Source organism: Carcharodon carcharias, chromosome 6, assembly GCF_017639515.1.
Source record: "Carcharodon carcharias isolate sCarCar2 chromosome 6, sCarCar2.pri, whole genome shotgun sequence".
Taxonomy (NCBI): Eukaryota; Metazoa; Chordata; class Chondrichthyes; order Lamniformes; family Lamnidae; genus Carcharodon; species Carcharodon carcharias.
Genome location: NC_054472.1, coordinates 36,184,799 through 36,209,681, shown reverse-complemented (window position 1 = coordinate 36,209,681; position 24,883 = coordinate 36,184,799). Strand labels below are relative to the sequence as shown.

Below are 24,883 nucleotides of genomic sequence, written 5' to 3'. Positions count from 1 at the left end.
TATCCACAATGTGAAGGCAGGCGTTCGTCTCCACAACGGCTGTGCGGTGGTCACTTCTATCGATACTGTTATGGACAGATGCATCTGCAGCAGGCAGGTTGGTGAGGATGAGGTCAAGTATGTTTTTTCCTCTCACAACAAAACCAGAATTACCTGGAAAAACTCAGCAGGTCTGGCAACATCGGCAGAGAAGAAAAGAGTTGACATTTCGAGTCCTCTTGTTTTTCCTCTTGTTGGTTCCCTCACCACCTGCCGCAGTCTAGCAGCTATGTCATTTAGGATTCGGCCAGCTTGGTCAGTGCTGATACTACTGAGCCACTGTTGGTGATAGACTTTGAAGCCCCCCCACCCAGAGTACATTCTGCACACTTGCCACCCTCAGTGCTTCCTCCAAGTGGTGTTCAACATGGAGGAGCACCGGCTCAGCAGCTGATGGGGGGGGGAGGTGCGTGGTAATCAGGAGGTTTCCTTGCCCATGTTTGACTTGATGCCATGAGACTTGATAGGGTCCGGAGTCGATGTTGAGGACTCCCAGGGCAACTCACTCCCAACTGTATACCATCACCTCTGCAGAGCTGGCGATGGTGGTGTCTGGGACATTATCTGAAGGTATGATTCTGTGAGGATGACTATGTCAGTTTGTTGCTTGACTATTCTGAGACAGCTCTCCCAATTTTGCCACTAGCCCCCAGATGTTAGTAAGGAGAACTTTGCAGGGTTGACAGGGCTGAGTTTGCCATCATCTTTTCCGTGCTGGGTGGTCCGTCCAGTTTCATTCTTTTTTTGTGACTTTGTAGTGGTTTGATACAACTGAGTGGCTTGCTGGGCCATTTCAGAGGGCATTTAAGAGTCAACGACATTGCCGTGTGTCTGGAGTCACATGTAGGCCAGACCAGGTAAGGACGACAGATTTCCTTCCCTGAAGGACATTCGTGAACCAGGTGGGTCTTTATGACAATTCATAATGAATTCAATAAAAATCTGGAAATAAAAGTCTAAAGATGACCATGAAACCAAATTCTACCATGTGCCATGGTGGGATTCGCACCTGGGTCCCCAGAGCATTACTCTGGATCCCTGGATTTATGTCCAGCAACTACACCATCGCCTCCCCCAAAGAGGCTAGATTGGTTGAAAATTTCAAAACTGAAATTGATAGATTAATTTGCTAAAGGCATCAAACACAAAGAAAATTGAAGTAATGCACGAGCTTGTTCCAGGAAAGCCTAAGGTTTCAGTCCATGACCAGTTCACTTGTCTCAGCAGCACACACGCTTGCGGTGTCTACGTCGACAATGAAACACATGCAGGAATTGCCAAAGCAAGTGTAGCTAGCCTTCGACAAATTTTGAACATCAGGGAACGAAGAGGAGCATGTCTGCCCACCAAATTGAGTCTATAGAACAATAGTCCTGCCCACTCTGCTCCATGCACGTGATGTTTGGATTGTGCACTCTCATGTCAAGAGGCTCAACCATTTTCACTTGAGCTGTGTTTGGAAGCTTCTAAGGATCAGATAGCAGGGCAAAATACCAGACACTGAGATGTTCACTCAAGCTGGCTTGTGAAGCATCCACCTCCTATTGAGGTAGTCATAACTGAGTTGGGCTAGTCATGTAGCCAGAATGCTTACTTACCAAAGCAAATCTTCCCCAGAGATCTCAAGTCTGGGGTGCACTCTGATGGCAGCCAAAAGAAGTGCTACTAGGGCACTTCAAAAGCTTCACTTTGGAATTTTGATATCAACTTTAAGATCTGGATGCTCACCCAGAATCAGCACACTTGGAGCAATAAAATAAAAAAAAAAGTGCAGCCTCCTTTGAAAGCAAATGCATACCAGAGACACACAGAAAACACAGGGAGAGGAAATCCCAAATCAGCAACTTGAAATCTCAATCGTCTGTGGTATACTGTCCTATTTGCACCAAAACCTTCTGGGCACAGATCGAACCTAGTAGTCACCTACATAACAACCAGAATCCTACCAAATAGTCCAGATGATGAACATGGTCATCATTGCCTTGAATGACAAACAAGAAAGGTTACAGAACCAAGAAATGGAGTTCAGATACACATCTGTTACAAACTAATTGAATGAACAGGCAGATCAAGTGAGTAATTGAATGATCTACTCCTGTTCCTAAGTTCAAGTATCTTATTGTCAATTCTTCGGCGTAATTACATTAACCAATGAGACAATGGCTTTCTCCACCATGAAATTACAGGTTTAGGATGGCTTTAAATGCTGTTGCAATGGAGCGCTAACAGTGTTTATACAGTATTTAAACATCAATTTCTGTATGACTAAGTTTAAACCTTCACTACAACAGTGGCTACACTTCAAAAGTACTTAATTGGCTGTAAAGTGTTTTGAGACAACTTGTGGTCATGAATGCTATATGAATGCAAGATCTTTCTTTTTCTCTTTAAGCAATTTTGAATGAGCAATAACACCTTCTCACAAAGGGGGAGGCCAATTTAAACTGGCCAGAAAATAGGCCCTGCAATGGAATCTTCCAATTATGAGTGAATGCAAGTGACTTCACAGAATTACACTAGTAATGTTATTTTGTCAGAGAATCTCAATGCAGTCTCACCATTTAGTTTGATGCATTCCGAAGAGTTTAAATTTCTCGGGAGTTCAAGAAATGATAACATGTATATTGAACTACATAACTAGAATATGCCGAAGGAAGCTGCAGCCAAACTGTGTAAAGTGCTCTGGTCCCTCATTACTGCATCCAGCTCTGGTCACCAAGACACATCAATGACAGTTAACAGCTAGGTGCAATATGTGACCCCCAGTCAATTGGTTGAGCAAGAGTGAAAGACTGAAAAGCACTTGAACTTTTAAGACTTAAAGTGAAATGATCATATATAGCCATGTACAAAATAATTGAGGGAATAGAAACAATAAATCCAAAATTGCTTGAAATTAAAATGTTCCTATTCTATCTTCGAATGTGAGTTGGGAAGTTCTAATAAAAATATCAAACTAAACGTGGTTCATTGAGTGTTAACAAGGTGCTAACAACCAACTGAAAATGTTTTTGAATGCAAATCAACTACTAAGGCTAATGTGATGTTTAAAAAAAAGATTAAGTATGAAACAAAGCTTTTGACAAAACTATTGCCAGATCCTGCGCAATGTGTAGGAATCTCATCACATACTGGATAGAGTAATGATAACTTCTTCTTTCGTAAGACAGGTGGTTCAAAAATGAACTAATTGAATAGATGCTGCCAAACCTGCTGAGCGTTTCCAGCACTTAGTTTTTATTTTAGATTTCAAACATCCACAGCATTTTGCTTTCATATTAAAGTTGATGGGTTGTTGCTCTTAAGAATCTTCAAATCACTGATTATTTTATTAATATACTTTAAGTTTTACTACACTGATATTGTTGCAAGAATCAACATAGCAGAACCAATTGGTTCTTGCAGTACTCCACACTGTAGAACAATGCATCAGTAGTCAAAAAGTTATCATCTAAATGTTTCTGTAACAAGTTAGGACTAGATGTGGCTTTCGGCAGTTACAATTATTTAATGCCATCTTACTTGTAATGTGCTTTCCAACTTTCTACCATATTTCAAATACTGACTTTATAAAATGGGACTGTTGCAATTAAATGTGTGTAATGAAATTCTCCATAAGCACTCCTGTACTATTAACTAGAAAGTTGCTTGGGTAAATTATTCAAAAGTTTAAAAGGAATGCTCAAATAACCATATAAGCAAACAACTTGGAAATAAATCTCAAGATTTCTATATAATACTAACAGGAAACTAGTGATAAGGTATTAGTCATCTTGCACATTCTTATCAGAATGAATACAGTGAGGATTCTTTTAAATGCTATAACTTACCACACCAAGCTTTTCAGAAGCATTAGCCTTCCACAGACGGATATTCATTTCATCTGAGCCACATAGTATGTACTTGTTGTCAGCAGACCACTTTACACACATAACGTGCTGCATACGTTTTGTATGGTACACCTCCCTAGGAAATAAAGTGATATTAATGGAAAGAAACTTTACAGCCAGCATTACTATTTGAAACAGAAAGCTTACTTATGGATCAATCTCAGAAACAAATTAACATACAACTGGTACTGCCATCAGTGAAGGAAGCAAAGCATCAAATTCAAATCTTGTTTTGTTTATTACCATTAATGATATTGTTCTCAAAGGGTGTGTCCATGGTAGAAATTATACTCAAATTACACATTCACTTTCTGTACAAATCCCTGTAGTTTCAATCATTTCTGCAACAAGTTAAAATAACTGTGGAATCTAGTTCATATGTAATACAAAACATTTACATTGCCAAGATTATTCATGAACAGTTGAGACATACAAAAATCTGAATTTGTGAAACGTGGATAAAATAAGAGAAAAACAAGTCAACAACGCTTTTCTGGTTGGCATCAAGTGCATATGATGTTTCTACATGAAGTTATGATCATGGCAGATTTATAAAAGGAAAATGGCACTAGCTGATGCTAACAAATGAAGGATCAGTCAAAAGGAGTCTTAGGCAAATAGTTTTTTTTAAAAACGATGACATTTTATTTGTCAAAAGCAGTACACCAGTGCAAAATCATAAGCACCTAAGAAATAGGAGCCGAAGTAGACCATTTGGCCCTTAGAACCTGCTCAGTCATTCAACAAGATCATGGCTGATCTTCTACATTAATTAGACTTTTTTGCACTATCCCCATATCCCTCGATATTGTACCCAAAAATCTATCAACCTCTGCCTTAAGTGTACTCAACGATTGAGCACCCACTGCTCTTTGGGGTACAGAACTCCAAAGATTCACAACCCTTCAAGCGAAGAAACTTCTCTTTGCTTCAGTCCTAAATGTCTGACTCCTTACTCTAAGATGGGGTCTAGATTCCACAGCCATGAGAAACATTTTCTCAGCATCTACCTTGTCAAGTCACTTAAAAAATTTATTTCAATTTGATCACCTTCAATTAAATCCTTCTAAACTCCAGGGAATATAGGCCTAGTCTACTCGATCTCTCCTCATAGGACAATTCCATGATCCTAGGAACCAGTCTAGTGAACCTTTGTTGCATTCCCTCTTGGATAATTATGTCCTTCCTTAGGTATGGAGACCAAAATGGTACACAGTACTCCAGTGTCAAGTGTGATCTCACCAATGCCCTGTATAATTGCAACAAAAATTCTTTACTTTTATACTTCAATTCCTTTGTGACAAAAGCTAACATACTGTTTGCCTTCCCAATTGCTTGCTGTAGCTGCATGTTAACTTTGTGATTCACATACAAGGACAGGTTTTCTGAATGCAAACATTTCCAATTTCTCAGCATTCAAAACATATTCTGTTTCTTTTACTTTTTCCTATCAAGGTGAATAACTTCACACTTCACCACAAGATAATCCTTCCGCCATGTTCTTGCCCACTCACCCAACCTGTTTATATTCCTCTGCAAGCTTATTATATGTTTCTCATGCTTACTTCCCAACTAACTTTCTATTGTTAGCAAACTTGGAATTGTTGGGATCAGGGGATTTGTCGCCAGCTAATTTCTCCAGTACTATTTCTATACTCTTACTGATTTCTTGGAGCTGTTCATTCTCGCTAGACCCTTGGCTCCTCATTATTTTTTGTGTCTTTCAATGTGAAGACAAATGGAAAGTGTTCAGTGTCTCTGCCATTTCCTTATTTCCCCATCATAATTACACTGGTCTCTTACTTTCATGGAATTTTTAAATAAAAATAAATCAATCTATTTAAAAATCCATAGAAACGTTTACAATTTGTTTTTACGTTTCTTACTAGTCTACTCTCATGTTCTCTTTTATCAATTTCTTCGCCCTCCTTTGCGAATTCTAAATTCCTCCGAATCCACAAGCTTGCTACACTTCTTGGCAACACAATACACTTCCTCCTTTAATCTAATATTATCTTTAGCTATTTGTCAGTCACAGTTGGACTACATTTTCTGGGGGGGTTTTGTACGTTAAGTGCATGTACTGTTGCAAATTATATATTAATTCTTTAAATGCTCGCCATTGCTTGTCTACCATCATATCTTTCACAGTAAACTCACCCATCATACCTACTTAATTTTGTTTCAATTTAAGACCCTAGTTTTGGACTTAAAATCACTTTCAAAACTATAAAATTCCACCGTATTATGGTCACTTTTCTCTGGAGGAACAAGGTTATTAATTCTTCCTCATCGCACTATACGAGATCCAAAATGGCCTATTCCTTAGTTGGTTCTTTGACATGCTGATCTAGAGTATATTCCATGAATTCGCCCTCCAGACTATTACTGCAAAGTTAGTTTGTTAAGTCTATATGAGGATTAAAGCATGATTGCTGAATTACCCTTATATGCAGCTCTAATTTCCTGATTTATACGCTGCCCTACATTACAACTAGTTAAGGGACCTATATGCAACTCTGACCAATGTTTCTGCCACCTGCTGTGTCTTATCTCTACCCAAACTGATTCTACTTGGATTTTCTGAGCGAAATCCTTTTCTCTTTGATTTATCCTATCTCATCAGAGCTACCCCTCCTCCTTTCCATTTTACCTATCTCTTCTAAAAGTTAAGCATCCTCGAATATTTAGTTTCCAGTCTTAGGTCAATTTACAACAACAGGTCCGTAATGGCCATCAGATCAAACATACTCATTTCTATCTGCACTACTAATTCATTCAATTTATTGTAAATGCTTCATGCATTCACATATGGTGCATTTAGCTTTGACTTGTTTTCTAATTTTCTCTGACATCACCTTGGTCACTAATGCCCTATTCCGTTTGTTACCCTCACCATCTTCCCTGGCACACCCAGCTTACTTTTACCCAAAACACTGCTTTATTCTAGATCTTTGACATTTCCCTTGGTGCTTTTGACTTTACTTTTTCATGAATCCTCCCACCCCCTCCTTTATTAAGCTATGTCTAGTCAAATCAAAACGAAATAGCCCATTAAGTCTACCTTTCAAAATTAAGCAATTTCAAAGATTAAGTTTATAAAGAGTAAATGCTTCACTTTAAGTAATTAAAGTGAATTAAACTGTACACAGCAAGATACAGGGATTTTTCTATCGAATCACAAATATTGCATTGATGACTCTGGTCCCAGAAAGTCATACCTTTTAAGATTGTAAAGCCCAGTTATAAGGAGGTTATTTTTGTCAAGGAAGCACAAGTAATTAATAATATCTTGCTTTAGTGTTGATGGGAAGATGTACAGAAGTTTGTTTTTCTTAAATCTTAGTCCAATTATAGGTAAATTAGCAAAATGGTTGAAGTCAACACATGCAAATCTCACCATATTATTTTATGCATACAGGATGGTGTTGAAAGCTACTTTGATCAGAGTTTAGAACTTCCATTACATAGTACAACTGCTTGCCATGCAGATAGTGATCGTTCATCTGGTGGTACTAACTCCGCCCACTCCCACCTCAGCCTTCCACACTTCAAGTGAAGTTTAATTCAAGCTAGAGGAAGAGAACTTCATCTTTCTATTACAATGTTCCTGACTCAGCATGGAATTTAGCAATTTCAGACCATAGCCACTTCTTCAAACAGCCGGTGCTTGCTTACGACTTACACATGAAAAGAAAGTAGTAGGCTATTCAGCCGCTCGAGCCTGCTCTGCCATTCGATAAGGGCATGGCTGATCTGTTTGTTTTGAATTCCACATTCCCATCTACTCCCGCTAATCTTTGATTCTCTTGCCTAACAAGAAGCTGTCTTGTTATTCAATGACCCCACCTCCACCGCCTTCTGAGGCAGAGCTCCAAAGTTACACAACCCTCTCAGAAAAAAATTCCCCTCATCTCTGTCCTAAAAGAGCCTCCAGTTTTAAAACAGTACTCCCTAGTTCTGGGCTCACCTACAAGAGGAAACATCCTTTCCACGTCCACCTTGTCAATACCGTTCAGAATCTTACACACTTCAATCAAGCCACCCCACACTCTTCTAAACTCCAGTGGATACAAGCCCAATCTGCTTAACCTTTTGTCATAAGACAACCCGCTCATTCCAGGTATCAATCTAGTAAACCTCATCTGAACCGCCTCCAATGCACTTACCTTAAATGAGACCAAAACTGCACACAATATTTGAGATGTGATCTCACCAATGCCCTGTATAACTGAAGCATAACATCCTTACTTTTATGTTCAATTCCTCTTGTAATAAAGGACAGCATTCCATTAGCCATCTTAATTAATTGCTACACCTGCATACTAACTTTTTGTGACTCATGCACTATAACACATAGATCCCTCTGCACCTTGGAATTCTGCAGCTGTTCTCCATTTAAGTAATATTTTGCTTTTTTATTCTTCCTGCCAAAGTGAACAACCTCACATTTTCCCACTTCATGTTTCATCTGACATAATTTTGCCCACACTCAATCTATTTCCGTCTGCAACCTCATGTTCTCTTCACAACATACTTTCCTGCCTACCTTATTTCACCTGCAAACTTAGCTAACATGCCTTCACTCCCCTTAAGTCCAGCACAGAAACCTGCAGGACTCCACTTGTCACATTCTGCCAATCAGAAAAAGACCTATTTACACATACTCTGTTTTCTGCCAGCCAATCTTCTATCCATGCTAATACATTACCCCCTACACCATGAGCTTTTATTGCTGCAGTAACCTTTGATGTGGCACCTTATCAAATTCTGGAAATCCAAGTACTGCACATCTACAAGCTTCCCTTTATCCATAGTTCATGTTACTCCTTCAAAGAGCTCCAATAAATTGGTTAAACATGATTTCTCTTTCACAAAACCATGCTGACTCTTCCCAATTACCGTGAGTTGCTCTAGGTGTCCAGCTATAACCACGTTAATGATTGGTTCTAACATCTTCCTCATGACACGCGTCAAGCTAAATGGCCTATAGTTTCCCGTTTTCTGCCTCTCTCCCTTCTTGAGTAGAAGGGCTGTATTTGCTACTTTCCAGTCTAATGGAACTTTTCCAGATTCTAGGGAATTTTGGAAAATTAACACTGATGCATCTATTGCCTCATTAGCCACCTCTTTTAAGACCCTAGGATGAAGTCTATCAGGGCCCAGAGACTTGTCAACCCATAGCTCCAGTTTGTTCAGTACTGCTTCCCTAGTGATTGTAATTTCACTAAGCTCCCCTCTTCCTTCCACCTCCTGATCTACAGGAATTACTGGAATGTTTTTGTATCCTCTGTTGTGAAGACAGAAGCAAAATATTTGTTCATTTCATCTGCCATTTCCTTATTAGCTACTAGTAACTCCCCATTGTCGCCCTCTAGAGGACCAACACTCACTTTCCTCACTTTCTTCCTTTCTAAATACCTGTAGAAACTCTTGCTAAGAGTTTTTACATTTCTAGCTAGCTTCATCTTAGAATAACTCCTGTGCATAATTCACCTCTTTCCCCTGTGCACTGAATTCCCACATAAACCTAATTTGCCATTAATCTCCATCTCACTCAGGCATAGTCATCTGTCTCCTCGCACGCCCCTTACTGTTCCTTTAGGCTGATTTATTGGGCTGAATTTTGTGGTCAGCAGTGAAGCAACAGCACTCCCCAATAACCTCAAAGAAAGTTGCCCACGAAGTTCAAGCGATCACCGTGGCGCTGTCTTCTCTTTTCTCAATGGAAGTTATTCTGGCAGAGTCAAGGGGTTCCTTAGGCATCCAACAACATTAATTTCAGGAAGCAGGGTAAGCAGCCAATCATTATTAAGTATTTCCATAGACAGCAAAGTCAATTATGCGACAAAAAATTTGAAGAAAGTTTGCTGAAGTAATCTTGCTTAATTTCTCGATACAAGGCCCTTGTTTACATTGAACATTGAAAAGAACATTAATCTGTGCTCAAACTGCAAATTTCTGCTAAACCATGATCAAAAGCTTTTAAAAGTTGTATTAAAACCAATATGCAACATAATTGATCAATGGGACAAAGAATTACTTTTGTTTCAATTTCTTCAGTATTAGCATTATTAAATTCATATCTACAAAATAAAGTAAAACATTTTAGCTTTTTGTTTTATAAATGAAGTAAAAGCTCTACAGAATAAATTTGTGATGCGCCAAACACCTAAATATAACTAAACTTCACTTTCAAAAATTAAAATAACTATTTAAGCCTGCAATATACTCATGGAAAACAGATTTCATACAGACTAGAGGATTGCTTTGAAAAATATTCATCCCCAAAAGTAGCATCCTTCAGAATAGCTCCTCACAATTCCCAGTTTATCAATTCGACATAAACAATCTGAACCTGCAGTTATTTAAAGTTACTTGAACTAATCAAGAGATGGTGATAAAATGAATTGTACAGTATTGGAAAGTTCAAGCCTCAGGAAAGCAATTTATCCAGACATGGATGTCAAAGAGTCAAAAAGGTGAAGGAGGTGGCCATTTGGCCCATCGGGCCCATGCCAGCTCTACGTAGAGCAATCCAGCCAGTCCCATTACTCTGCACTATCCCTATTGCCCTGATGGTTTATTTACTTCAAACATCCATTCAATTTCTTTTTGAAGACATTGATTGCCTCCGCTTCCATCACCCTGGCAAGCAGCAAGTTCCAGGTCATTACCATGTGCTGTGTAAAAATGTTGTTCCTCACATCTCTGTTCCTTTTGCCCAAACTCCTGTGTCCTCTCGTCCTTGTACAACCATCTAATAAGAACAGCTTTTCTTTGTCTACCTTATACCTTGTACATCTCCTACAGATTTCCCCTCTATCTCCTTTGCTCTGTGGAGAACAACCCCTGCTTCTCTAACTTCATATTGAATGTAACATCCCTCATTCCTGGAACCATTATAATAAATCTCCTCTCAAGGATCTTCCTAAAATATGGTGACCAGAACTGGGTGCAATACCCCTAGTTGTAGCCTAACCAGAGGTTTATAAAGGTTCTGCAAACCTTAATTTTGTACTCAATATATCTATGCTTTGCTAACTACTCTCTCAATGTCTTACCACCTTCAAAGATCTATGCATATGAACCCCAAGTCACTTTGTCACTGTTAAGAACTGTGCTGTTCAGCAAGCTGAGGCTTTCTAACTCCAATTTTTAAAAATCATTTGAATTTAGTGTTAAAGCACACACCCCACTGCTGACAAATAGTCCTAAACTTTGAAGTCAAGTTTTCCACACCCATGGAAACACTGCCATCTACTGTGTATATGTCTTTCACTTCTCTGGGATATTTTCAGACCCACATATTTTTTTAATAAGCTTGTCACATCCAGGCTATTTCAGTAAATCTTCACACTCAGCTCTTGAATATCCTATGCCCAGTTTGAAACCCCATGATCCTGTACTATTTCAAGGTTGCTATTTTACATTCCCATATGCATTTTTTATACAAACTACGCAGCATCCTTCACCAATCAACAACATGACACAGAAGAAATTACTCTCCAATAAAATCATCATCCTTTTCAGCATATCTTGATCCAAAAATTCAATTAATTAAGATTTTCAAATCCCATCCCTGCTGAAGTAGTATCAACAATCACCCCTCTCCCAAAGTAGTTTGCCAGAGCCCCTTCCCTACTGAGGCATTGATCCTTGCCTCCTCTTGTAGAAAGATTCCTCACCTATTCCCAGTAAAGGGTGTGTTTCATTTCACTCCCCTTTCTTCTCCTCTTTGCCCTCATCCCAATTTGTCTGAGTCATGAAGTCATGTCAACTCTCTGTAGAGAAAACCAGTCAGTCCCATTCCTCTACATCTATCACCATAGCCTTGCAAGTTTATTACCCTCAAGTGCCCATTCTATTTCCCTTTGATGTCATTGATCATCTCTGCTTCCACTACTCTCAGGGTCAACAAAATCCAGGCAACAAAAACCAGTCACGTAAAAAAAATTCTTCCTCACAGCACCCCCCGGAATCTCTTGTCCAAAGCCTCACGTGTCCCCTAGTCATTGTACCGTCAGCTAATGGGAACAGCTGTTCTTTGTCTACAATATCTAAACCTGTCATAATCTTGGACACCTCTACCAAATCTCCCCTCAATCTCTTTTGCTCCAAGGAAGAGAACAACCCCAGATTCTCCAGTTTAACTGTGTAACTAAAGCCCCTCATCCTGGAACCATTCTGGTAAATCTTTCCTGTAACCTCTCAAGGACCTTCACATCTTTCCTAAAAAATGTGGCAACCAGAACTGAATGCAATACTCTGGTTGTAGTCTAACGAGAGCCTTATAAAGGTTTAATATAATTTCCCAGTTTTTGTACTTAATGCTTCTATTTATGAAGCCCAAGATCCCTTATGTTTTGCTAAACACTCACACATATGCCCTGCTACCTTCAAAGATCTATGCACGTGCACCCCCCAGATCCCACTGTCCTTGCACACTCATTTAAGGCTGTGCCACTTAGTGTATATTGCCTCTATCCCTTCTGCCAAAACTCATCACCTCATACTTCTCTGTAAGTTCCATCTTTCACTTGTCTGCCCATTCTGCTCGCCTACCTACCCTGGAGGACACCTCTGTCTACCATCGTCCAGTCTGAAAAACAACCATTTACCATGACTAGCTGTTTTCTGTCCTTAAGCCAAATTTCTTTTATCCAAGCTGACACTGATCCTCCAATTCCATGAGTCACAATGTTGTTAACCAGCCTTCTATGTGGTATTTCATCAAATGCTTGGTTAAAATCCATATAGATATCAAGTGCATTCCCTTCATCAACCTTCTCAGTTACTTCATAAAAAACTTGAAAAAGTCAAACATGATATGTCTTTCACATATCCTTGCTGTCTCTCCTTAATTAACTCAAACCTCTTCAAATGCATGTTGATTTTTTCCGATTATTGTTTCTAAAACCTGACCCACCATTGATATCAAACTGACTGGCTTGTAGTTACTTGGGCTGTCCTTACACCTTTTCTTGAATAAAAGGTGTCACGATTGCCATTCTCCACTGTGACTGTGGCTGTGACAGAAAAGGCACATTGAACACAAATTTTGTTGAAGCACATGAATGGTGATTAAGACTTAAACCACCATCTTAGAAAAACGCCTTGTACTGTACTGGTATGAATTTTCCTATTTCATATCAGTTACACTAAGCAAGAGCAGTATCTTGGTACAAATTAGAGACAGTTTATACTGTAGGCTCATGCCCAGTGGGAACAATGTTTAGATACAGAAGCCTTACAGTTTACACAGATAAACTTTCAAACTGCCAACCTGGGTTGGATCGGCAGATGAAAATACTAGTTTGATTATTTGGACTTAGATAAATTAAAAATTTAACCAGAGGACTAGATTTTAAAAGATTAAGATCTGTGCAACTTACTCAACCACATTTGGGCAAAACCAATAAACACGATTTAAAAATTAGGTACACCAGCCACTTTAAAAGATTTTTCACGAGGGGTAAAACCAAGCTAGTAACCAGTTCTGAAAAGGTACCTTCCTTCTAAACAAAAAGGTAAGATTCTGGCCTAAGAAAAAGTCCCATCCCTGGCACCAATATGAATGGCTCAATATTTCGTTCAATACCCTTAAGTATTAAGATAAAAACACATTCATTTTGGGGTGTAGGCGTCACTGGCAAGGTCAGCATTTATTGCTTATCCCTAATTGTTCTGGAGAATTTTGTGGCAGTTTTTAATGAACGGAAGAATTTTTCCAAAAATCAGTTTAAAAACTAAAGTCTGCATTTTCTGATTCTCAGAAGTAAGGAATGACAAAGCAAAGCATTAAGTTCTTTTTAATCGATCCCATTGTAGAACTACTTGATCATAATACATCTTAATGAAGCATGTCATTTTTAAAATTTCATAATACTGATACACAATGGAAGTGGACTATACTAAATTATAATCTAATGCTATGTTATAATGTTTAAACAACTTCTTCTATAGCCATCAATTCCAAAGGATATACTTTGCAGCAGATTATTTCAAAATTTGATTTAGGGATGTGGCCAACATTGACCAACCTACATTTAATGCCCATCTCTACTTGCCCTGAGGTGGTGGTAAAATCCCTCCTCCTTCAACCACTGCAGTCCTTGTGCTGCTGGTGCTTCCATGATAGTATTAGGTAAAGAATTCACAGTTACTGTTCCAGTAAAATGAGAAAACAAGATAGCAAAGTCAGAACGGTATCTGATATGGAGGACGACTTTGAAGTTATAGTGTTTCCATGACATAGCTGATCTTCCCCTTCCCACTGATGGAAGTTGCAGGGGAGGGAGATCCTGTTGAAGTAACCTTGGTATGTTTCTGCAGTGTATCTTGTAGATAGTACATAACTGCAACCACAGGGACTGAGGCTGGAAGGGTTGTATGTAGAATCTAGTGCTCTGGGTGGTATTAAAATTCTAGAATACTAGCTGTACTTGTCTAGACTAAATTTTCTTTCTTTTTTCATGGGATGTGGGTGTTGCTGGCAATGCCAGCATTTGTTGCCTATCCCATCATGCCCTTGAACCTACTGGCTTGCTAGGCCATTTCAGAAGGCAGTTAAGAGTCAACCACATTGGAGTCACGTGTCCACCAGACCAGGTAAACATGGCAGGTTTCCTTCCCGAAAGGACATTAGTGAACCAGGTGGGTTTTTACAACAATTGATGATAGTTTCATTGTTACCGTTACTGAGACTAGCTTCATATTTCAGATTTTTAAATTAGCTGAATTCAAATTCCACCAGCTGCCATGGTGGGATTTGAACCCATGTGCCCAGAACACTAACAGGTCTGATGAAGGAGTCATACGGACTCGAAACGTTAACTGTATTCCTCTCTGCAGATACTGTCAGACCTGCTGAGTTTTTCCAGCTACTTTTGTTTTTGTTTCAGATTTCTAGCATCTGCATAATTTTGCTGTTATGCCCAGAACATTAGCCAGGGTGTTTGGATAATTAGTCCAGCAACATTACCACTGTCTTCCCCCAGTGGCATAAATGATTGAGACACTTTTGATGATCAGCTGAATCACTCGCTGTGGAGTTCCTACTCTCTCCTTTATGTTGGTGATAATGTACAATGCTGGTGCTGTTGAAAGTCAGGGGTGGTGGTTGAATCTCAACTTCTTCTAGATGGGCAGTGCCTGGGGCACTGGCAGCAGAAATTTTACACTTCCACTTGTGTGGATCTTCTTCAGGTCTTGCTGTAGGTTGCCCCCCAGCTTCTTCATTAGGAGTTGTGAGTGGAGCAGAACATTGTAGAAATGTTAGTGAAAAATGCCACTCCTGACCTCATGATGGAGGGAAAGCCAATGATGAAATGGCTGTGAATGCTACAATGATTGGCTCCAAACAACAATAGTCACCTTCCTTTGTGCCAGCTATTCTTGAGGCACTGGAAGATTTTTCCGATCACATTCATGCCTGGATCAAGAACTGCTATACAAGATCTGCAGCATCGCTGCCAGTCTGATATCAAGGCCCATAGTCTTGGCTCAGCCACTTCTTATTGATATGCAGAGTTAAGTAATTTGAGTAAATGTTGGCATCTATAATAGCAGGGCCCTTGAGGAGAGGCCGGAATTGGATTGGCCTAATAGTGCTTGTGGTTAAAGGTATTACTTTGTCCACTTTAACCCTTGAAAGCACATACAAGACTCCAAAATAGTTGAGGATGGGGCACTCATGGAGCATCTTCCTTTCAGCTGCCCGATAATCCACCATTGTTTTAAAATGAATGCAGTAGGGGTACAGAGCTTTTTGCTGATATGTTAGTTGTTGTACTGCTTAGCTATCTATACATGCTGCTTTTGGTGTTAGCAAACATGTGGGCTCTGTTCTATAGCTTCATTCGATTGGTACTGGATGGTGCCTGATGCAGCTCCCACATGTCTTTTTCCACTCCCCATAGAACCAGGTCTTGTCCTCTGACAAGATGGTAGAGGAGTGGGTGTTTTTTTAAATTAATTTGTTTGTTCCCGGGATGTGGGCATCACTGGCTAGGTAAGCATTTTTTGCCCATCCCCAATTGCCCTTGAGAAGGTGGTGGTAAGCTGCCTTCTTTAACCGCTGCAGTCCATGGGGTGTAGGTACAACCATAGTGCTGTTAGGGAGTTCCAGGATTTTAACTCAGCGACAGTGAAGGAATAGTTATATAGTTCTAAGTCAGGATGGTTTGTGTCTTAGAGGGAAACTTGCAAGTGGTGGTGTTCCCCAGCATCTGCTGCCCTTGTCAATCTAGATGGTAGAATTCACAGGTTTGGAAGTTGCTGTTGAAGAAGCCTTGGTGAGTTGCTGCAATGCATTTGTAGATGGTACACCATGCTGCCACTGTGCGTCGATGGTGGAGGGAGTGAATGATCATAAGACCATAAGATGTAAGAGAAGTGGGCCATTCGGCCCATCGAGTTTGCTCCACCATTCAATGAAATCATGGCTGATCTGAAAATCCTCAATTCCACTTTCCTGCCTTTCCCCCCCTAACTTTTGATTCTCTTACTGATTAAAAATGTCTAACTCAGCCTAGAATATATTTAACAACCCAGCTTCTACAACCTTCTGCGGTAAAGAATTCCAGAGATTAACTACCCTCAGAGAAGAAATTCCTCCTAATCTCTGCTTTAAATGGGTGACCCCTTACTCTGAGATTATGCCTTCTGGTCCTAGAATCTCCCACAAGGGGAAACAAACTCTCAGCATCTAACCTGTCCAGCCCCCTAAGAATCTCATATGTTTCAATAAGGTCGTCTCTCATTCTTTTAAACTCCAATGAGTACAGGCCCAACCTTTCCTCATAAGAAAATTCCACCATACCCGGGATCAACCTACTGAACCTTCTCTGGACTTCTAAGGTGGTGGATGGAGTGCCAATCAAGCAGGCTGCTTTGTCCTGTAAAACTTCTTGGGTGTTGATGGAGCTGCACTCATCAGGTCAAGTGGAGAGTATTCCATCACACTCCTGACTTGTGCCTTGTAGATGGGGGATAGGCTTCGGGGAGTCAGAAGTTATTCTCTGCAGATTTCCCAGCCTCTGACCTGTTCTTGTAACCACAGTATTTATATGGTTGGTCCAGTTCAATTTCTGGTCGGTGGTAACCCCCAGAGTGTTGATAGTGGGGGATTTAGTGATCATAATGCCATTGAATGTCATGGGATGATGGTTAAATTCTCTCTTGTTGGAGATGGTCATTGCCTGGCACTTGTGTGCCACGAATGTTATTTGTTGCATTAGCCCAAGTCTGAATATTGTCCAGGTCTTGCTGCACATGGACATGGACTGCTTCAGTATGTGAGTCGTGAATGGTGAACATTGTGCGCCATCAGCAAACATGCCTATTTCTGACCATATGCTGGAGGGAAAGTCATTGATGGAATAGCTGAAGATGGCTGGGCCTAGAACACTACCCTGAGGAACTTCTGCAGCAATGTCCTGAGACTGATATGATTGACTGCCAACAACCACAACCATCTTCTTTTGTGCTAGTATGACTCCATCCAGTGGAGAGTTTTCCCCGATCCCATTGAATTCAGTTTTGTTAGGGCTCCTTGATGCCACACTCAGTCAAATGCTATCTTGATGTCAAGGGCAGTCATTCTCAACTCATGTTGGGCCATAAAATTAAAAATTGAGATTGTATACAATTCTGCTGTCTCTGAATGCCTGCAGTATCTCAGGGATATTCAACATGAAGCTTCTATACCTGACCTTAGTCTGTCTCACTGAGAATGCTGGTAGTGGTTTTAGGGTCTCCTTGCAGCGAAGATGAGACTTTGTCTTGGACTATGTTGTGGTCACTCTTACCAATGTCTTTGAGTCTATTAGAGGCAGATCTGTCAGATTGGCAGGATGAGGCTTATTAGGTGCTTAGTGCCTCATTTTGATTTCCTCTCCCCTTGACACAGGCACAGTCTAGCTGTTATATCCAGTCAGCGATGGTACTACTGAACCACACTTAGTGGCCTAAGTCCCTCAGAGTACACCTGTGTCCTTACTTTCCACAGTGCTTCTTTCATGGAATCCTACTAATTCATCAGCTAAATGGTGGAAGGATAGAAGATGGTAATCAGGAGTTTTCCATAGCCTTCTTTTGACCAGAGACTACAAGGCGTCATGGGTCTGAAGTCAACATGAGGATTCTCACGGCCATTTTAACCTAACTGCTTACTACTGCTCTCCATCCTTTGGTGAGACATGACATCTCAAACAATGGTGATGGATGAATCTACAATGTTACCTGCTGCAAATGATTTCGAGTATTATGTCAAGCTGTTTGTTGACTGTGGGACAGTTCTCCCAACTTAGGCACCAGTCTCCAGCCATTAGCGTGGAATGATTCTCCTTCAGTCTCATTCACTCCTCCTTTAGCTTTCCCTGCTACTTATTTTAGCCTTGCTGCTGCTTGTAGCTACACCTGCTAGATCATGTGCTGACATGGTATGCCACACTTGTCTGTCTTGCATCACCCTCACACATTCACTGTAGCCTTTTTGCAACCACTCTCTGACATCCTTCATCCAACTATGCTAGGCTGACCCCTTGTTCTGTTGCCCTCCAGAAGAGGTTGCTGTAGCTTTTCAGCTCTGATCAAATGGCCAAACTACTGGGTGCCACTTTTAAGAGTTCTCCCTCTTGCTATTTCATATATCTCTTCATTTGTCTTATGCCCTGTATATGGATTTTTTAACACACGTCTTAGCATGCACGTTTCACAGACCTCTTTTCTTCCACAGATCTTTACTTATTATCCAGGTTTCTGAGGCATACAGGAAAGTGGGTAGATTGTAGCATCTTATGAGTTTTTCCCTTGTTACAAGCTTCAGTTTTTGCCTTAGCACTTTTACTTTCCTTTTTTGTCATTTTTTAAAAAATCTCTCCTGTTGATTGCTGCAATCATGAATGGAAAAGCAAAACAGAATTATGACTCAGCTAAGTGGGTGGATTAGAAATTGCACTATCAGTGGCCAACGCATCCTTGGCATGGAGAAAGTACAATGAAGACAATGCTGAGTGTGAGGGTTAAGGTTATACTGGTTAGGGGTCTTTGAATCTGGGACATCAGGCTGGCATTGTTACCCTGCACAGCCAGCAACAGCCTGGGTTAAGTCAGCTACTTAAATATAGGTTGGAATGGTCAAGCATCAATGGTAATCCTTCTTCCCACTTACTGTTCTATCATACAGGCACAGATAAATGAAGTGAATTCTGATAATAAAAAGCAACCATTTTCTGGATACACTTACTGGTAGAAATATCTGAGCTGTCATTGTGGTTTTATGAGTTAAAAAAGTTCTCTCAGTAACACAGCGGGCTAAAATAAGACCGTTTACTCCTAGCCTTGCTACTCTCCCATTCTATTTTACATCTGCAGCATGTTGGATGTGGCACATCCAGATTGCAGGAAGACAGCATTGCTGTTAGGTCATAGTTGTCCTTGTCAGCCAGATGCATCCTGCTGAGGAAGCCAGCAGTGTACTCTGATGGAATGCTTTTTATACTATGTGAACAGAACACCATGGTCCTGATATTAACACAGGGATGAGAACTGAGCAGGGTTCAATGCCAGGGTTCAAAACACAAAAGCAACATCATGGGAACATGGGAAAGTCCAATTTCAACAAGGATGCCTCATTATTATTTTACTTTATGGTTTTGCATCTCCAATGCGTGCAAAAAAAGGGCCAGTTTACAGATGCAATAAAGGAGGACATCTGCAGATTCATGGTGAGGTTTTTGAAAGAGAAAATTAAGGAAAATATTGGCAAAGAGAGCAAAGGCTGTATCCAGGTTCACTATCAGTGGATGTTCTGCTGGGTGCAAGAAGGGCAGTCCTCTTATCCATTAACTTGGGGGAAAAAACTGCCACCGCCACGAAAGTGGCATGGCTGGAGGTGGCCCACAAGGTGATCATGCAGGAGAATGACAAAGAGGACCTGGACTGAGATTCGGTAGTGTTTGAATGACCGAACTGGAAGAGTCACAGATTGGCTGACATCCTGTAGTGTACTCCGTCTCACTTGCGTAATTGAGTGTACTCCATTCTCATCAGCCTCACATTCCTCCTTTTTTTTTAAAGCAGCAATCGTTCCATTTTAATATACACCTCCACTTGTCCCTTCCACTGCTAGTTACTCCATTCTTAAGCAATCAGATAATACCTCAGTCAGTTCTCCTCATTCTCAGAGCACGTTTCTCAAATGCATGACAGTGCCACTCGTGATACATCTGCCAGTTGTCACTCACTGAACACACTTCATCCACTGGATACACACATGCTTTAGAGCCATTCATAGGTCTGCTGTGATAGCCTTGCAAGATAAGAGAGCATGGAATGCCTGGGAGAGGGCAAGAAACGGGAGGTCTCCCACACGTTGGGGAGGTTTACCCAGGAGAGGAGGAGCATTGGCAATTGGCAGCATATCGCTTGATAACCTTACTTGATAAAAATGTGTTGATCTCAGTCTTTAAAATTTCAACTGACTCAACATCTGACCTTTCAGGGTAGAAATTTCCAGATTTAAGGGGCCCCTTTGTTTCCCAGAGCAGCTTCATTCAGGTCTAACTCCATTAAAAAAAACACAACAGACCAAGTATACTGGCAATACACTGACTGAAATCAATTTTTTTTCTTTCTCAGAACTCTGATCAAGCTACTCCACCACACACATGATTATTAGTTATAATCTAACCCATGGAACAGGAAGGAGATTAAAAATTCTAAGTCTGCAGGTCCAACATCCATCAAACATTTTTCCCAATTCTTACTGGAAAGAGTGTTTTCAACATAAACTCCTTTTCTCTTGACGCAAAGAATAAAAAACTGAATGTAAAAGAAAATGCATTAGCATTGAATCCCAAACTATAAAACAGAAATAACAGCCAAGCAGAATCGCTTCTCATGATATCACTATACATGTTACTCTCAATCCATCTGCACTGACAACCCCCAAACTGGTGACGGAATAAAACACAAAAAAACAACAAATATAAAAAGTGGAGAAATGTTCATATTCTAATTGGTGAATTAACATAAAAAATGCATATTTTTAAAAAGTCACCAACCTGCTATGTCCCTTCTCTGTAGGGAAAATGCGTATAGATTTATCAAAGCTGGCCGAGACAAACTCTTTTCCTGTTGGAGAGTAATCAACATCAAGTACTGCTGATATGTGATCCATGTGCACAGTTAGGGGACTATCAAGGTAGCGCATGTCAAAGGTATATAAGCTGCATAAAGATAAGAAAATTGATGAAGAATTAGTCCATCATTACATACTAAAATTTGGAGGTACTTTCTTTTTTAAAATACAATAAATGGCAGACAGGAAGAGATCTACTTGTCCAACTTGTTTTTAGGGGAAAAGAAGAAACAGAATCGGAGCATTTAAGAATATTGCATATACACATGATTCAAAGTTTGATTACAAAAGTTACCAATGAAAGTGCCCGTCATTAAATATTTCCCAACAGGTTTTTTTTTTTAAAAGTTACCTACTTTGATCTTATCAGTATTAACATTTCTAACACTGGTCATGTTGGATGTGGCACTTTCGAAAGTTCTGCAATTTTCAGGATTCTTTACCTTACTGAAAGAAAAGATTCTTACTCTACTTCCACTATCTGGATTTCAGAAAGTAACTAAACTACTACGATGGTTTTTAAAAAAAATGCTTTAACAGCTTTTTGTGCAAGGGTTCACGTAGCCATAATAGCAAGTTAGAATAAAAAAAAGACTGGTCAATTGTTTCAGATTTCTTCCTTTTCAAAACACATTGCATCCTAATTGGCAATGAAAAGCTAACCAGTGCCTTAGAGACAGAGAGTCTTACATTACAGGAGACCATTTGGCCCCATCACACCTATGTTTATGCTTTGAAAGAGCTGTCCAATTTAAACCCATACCCCAATTTTTTCCCCATGACTCTGCAAATTAGTCCTCTAAGTTCATACCCAATTGCCTTTTAGAATTTCCAATAGTATATTTCCACCCCCTTTTCGGGTACTGCATTCCAGATCTTAACCTTGTGTGTGAAGAAATGACTCATTTTCCCTCTTTTCCCAATTATTTTAAATCTATGGCCTCTTGTTACCAATCCTGTTTCTAGTAGCAGTTTCTCCCCATCCATGCATTCAAAATCCCTTATAAATTTTAACTACTTCTGTAGGTTTCCCCTTAACCTTCCCTGTTTTGAGGAGAACAACTTCTCCAATATTTCCACAAACTGAATTCCCTCATCCCTTGTACCATCCTAGTAAACCTCCTCCTTAACCTTTCCAGGGCCTGGATATACTTCCTATAGTGTGGTGCCCCAAATTTTACATAACATTCCAGCTGAGGCTTAGTCAAAGATCTGTAAAGGTTTAGCATGGCTCCCTTGTTTTTGTATTCAATATCTTTAACTACAAAGCCACATAACTTATTAAACTGCTGTCTCAGCTTGCCGTGCCACTTTCATAGATTTGAGAGTATGCACTCCCAGGTTCCTCTGTTTTTGCAGCCCTCTCAAAACAGTACCATTTTAATTATTATATTCTATCCCATTGTTGTTTCTCCCAAAGTGCATCACTTCTAACTTAACCGAATTAAACTGCCATGTGTCTTCCCATTTCACCTGTCTGCCCATGACTAAATGAAGCATGTTACTATCATGGTCACTGTTTACAACATGGTATAAGGTGTACAACTCCATACAAAGTCCAGTACAATTATATAGAACACAAAAAGCCATGGCCCCAACACCAAACTCTGGGGGACCCATTCCATACTTCTTTCCAGTCAGAAAAATCATCTGTTTACCACGGTGCTCTGCCTCTTATTCCTTAGCTATGGCTCTTGTACAAGAAAGCATCAATGTATCTTGAAGGAACTCATGCTTTGACAGACATTTCCCCAATTATAAACCTCATCTCAGAAGCCTGTACCATGTTAATAAACAAACTATTATGCTTACAGATAGCATTTTTATGCATGAGCAACATTGGCGTAATCACTTCCAGCACCGAAGAACTTCAGCTCTAATACTTAAAACTCCACGTATTCATTCCAAAGTTTTACCCTAGATTAAGTAAGCTCAAATCAATTCACAATTTGTGTCACATTAAACAAAAGCTAAATCCAATTGCTGAAGACTCCTACAAGTTTGGATCCATTAACAAACAAAAAGTAAAGATAAATAAACAGAAGTGTTGGCAGACAGGTATTTCTATAACTGCCATCATGAGCCCTGCATGGTACGTTGCTTCCCTGGTGCCAGGGAAAAGGATATTCTGCAGGAAGAAGTGAGTGAGCCACAAGTTGTGGTACATGTCAGTAGCAATGACATTGAGAGGGCACATACTGAGAATCCAAGGTCAGGTTTTCAGAAGCTAGGGAAGAATTTAAAAAGTAGGACCTCAAAGGTAATCATCTCTGGATTACTCCACTGCTGTGTGCCAGTGAGAGTGAAAACAGGAAGATACGGAGGATCAATGCATGGTTTGAGGGAGTGCTTCAGATTCTTGGGGCGTTGGGGCCAGTTCTGGGCAGGAAGCACCTATTCAAAAGGGATGAGTTGCACCTCCAAAAGGGATGGGTTGCATCGCAACATGACTGGGGCCAACGTCCTCATGGGAAGGTTCATTAGTGTGATTGGGAACTATTTAAATTGGCAAGCAGAGAAGCACTAGCACAGGGAAGTAAAAAAAGAGTAAGGTGAGGGTTTTGGATAGTACTAGAAAAGGAAGCATTACCATGTTAGATAGGAGCAGACTAAGGAGGACTACAAGGAATACAAACACAGGTTTGGAATGTATGTATGTAAATGCACAAAGTGTATTGAATATGGTTGGTGAGCAACAAGCACAATTAGCCATGTGGGAACGTGATATAGTGGCAACAATACAAATGTGGTTTAAAATTGGTGAGGATTGGAGCCTAGTATTCAAGGATATAAAGAGATCAGGAAAAAAAAGGCAAGTGGGTGACAGTATGGATTACAGAAAACATTGTAGTTTTGGAATAAGATGATGTTCTTGAAGGGGCAATGACAGAATACATTTGCTTAGAGTTGAGGATCAAAAAGAGTATGATCATGCTACTGGGGATATTCAAATAGTGAGAGAGCAGCAAATCCACAGGAAAAATACAGAGGTGGCAAGAACTATAGAGTGGTAAAGGGGGACTTTAAATACCCACATATCGATTGGGATAGAGTTAGAGCGAAGGATAAGGAGAACAAGGAATTTCCTTGATCAGCAAGTCCTTGGTTCGAACTAGGAAGGAAGCATTGTTGGATCTGGTGCTGGGGAATGAGACAGACCAATTTTCTGTCAGAGATCACTTGGGTAAGAGTGATCATTGTGTCAGAAGTTTTACGTTGGTAGAGGAGAAGAGCAAGGAACAATCTAAAATAGGATTAACTTCAATGGGATGAGGGGGGGGATTTAGGCAGGGTAGAATAGAACCAAAGGCCGACAGGAAAAACTGCAACAGAGAACTCTGAGGACAAGTTTCAGGTACAAAGCCAGGGCTCCTTGGAAGACAAGGGAGACAGAGAATATGAAGCAGCAAAAAAAAGTGCATGATACATGTCAGGTGAATTCTTCAAGCAAGAACCAGGCCAAATATAATAAGTTGAGAGGGGAAGTGAAGAGCAAAATAAGATCGACAAAGAGAAAATATGAGAATAGTATGGCAATCAACACAAAAGGGGACCCAAAAATCTTCTACCAACATGCAAATGAAAGACAGGATAGGTCCCATTAGGGACAAAGGGGTTGGGATACACTTAGAGGTGCAGGACAAGGCTAGGATACTTAAGTTTCTGCAGTGGTTCGTAAGGAAGAGGAATCCGACAAAATATTGAGAGAAGTGGAGATGGTAGAGGTAATGGGCAGGGTGAAAGTTGATAGGCAGGGTATACTGGAAAGGCTGGCTATGCTTAGAGTTGATAAATCATCTGGTCTGGA

General features: G+C 40.2%; 1 protein-coding gene across 1 annotated transcript in view; it reads right to left on the bottom strand.

Moving 5' to 3' along the window:
- dcaf13 (ddb1 and cul4 associated factor 13) overlaps positions 1-24,883 on the bottom strand; it is a 105,260-nt gene that overhangs the window by 42,521 nt on the left and 37,856 nt on the right. The window contains exons 8-9 of the mRNA XM_041189079.1: positions 20,999-21,163; positions 3,870-4,005 (exon numbers count right to left, since the gene is read on the bottom strand). Of these exons, the coding sequence (XP_041045013.1) occupies positions 3,870-4,005; positions 20,999-21,163 (301 nt within the window). The remainder of the gene's footprint in view (positions 1-3,869; positions 4,006-20,998; positions 21,164-24,883) is intronic.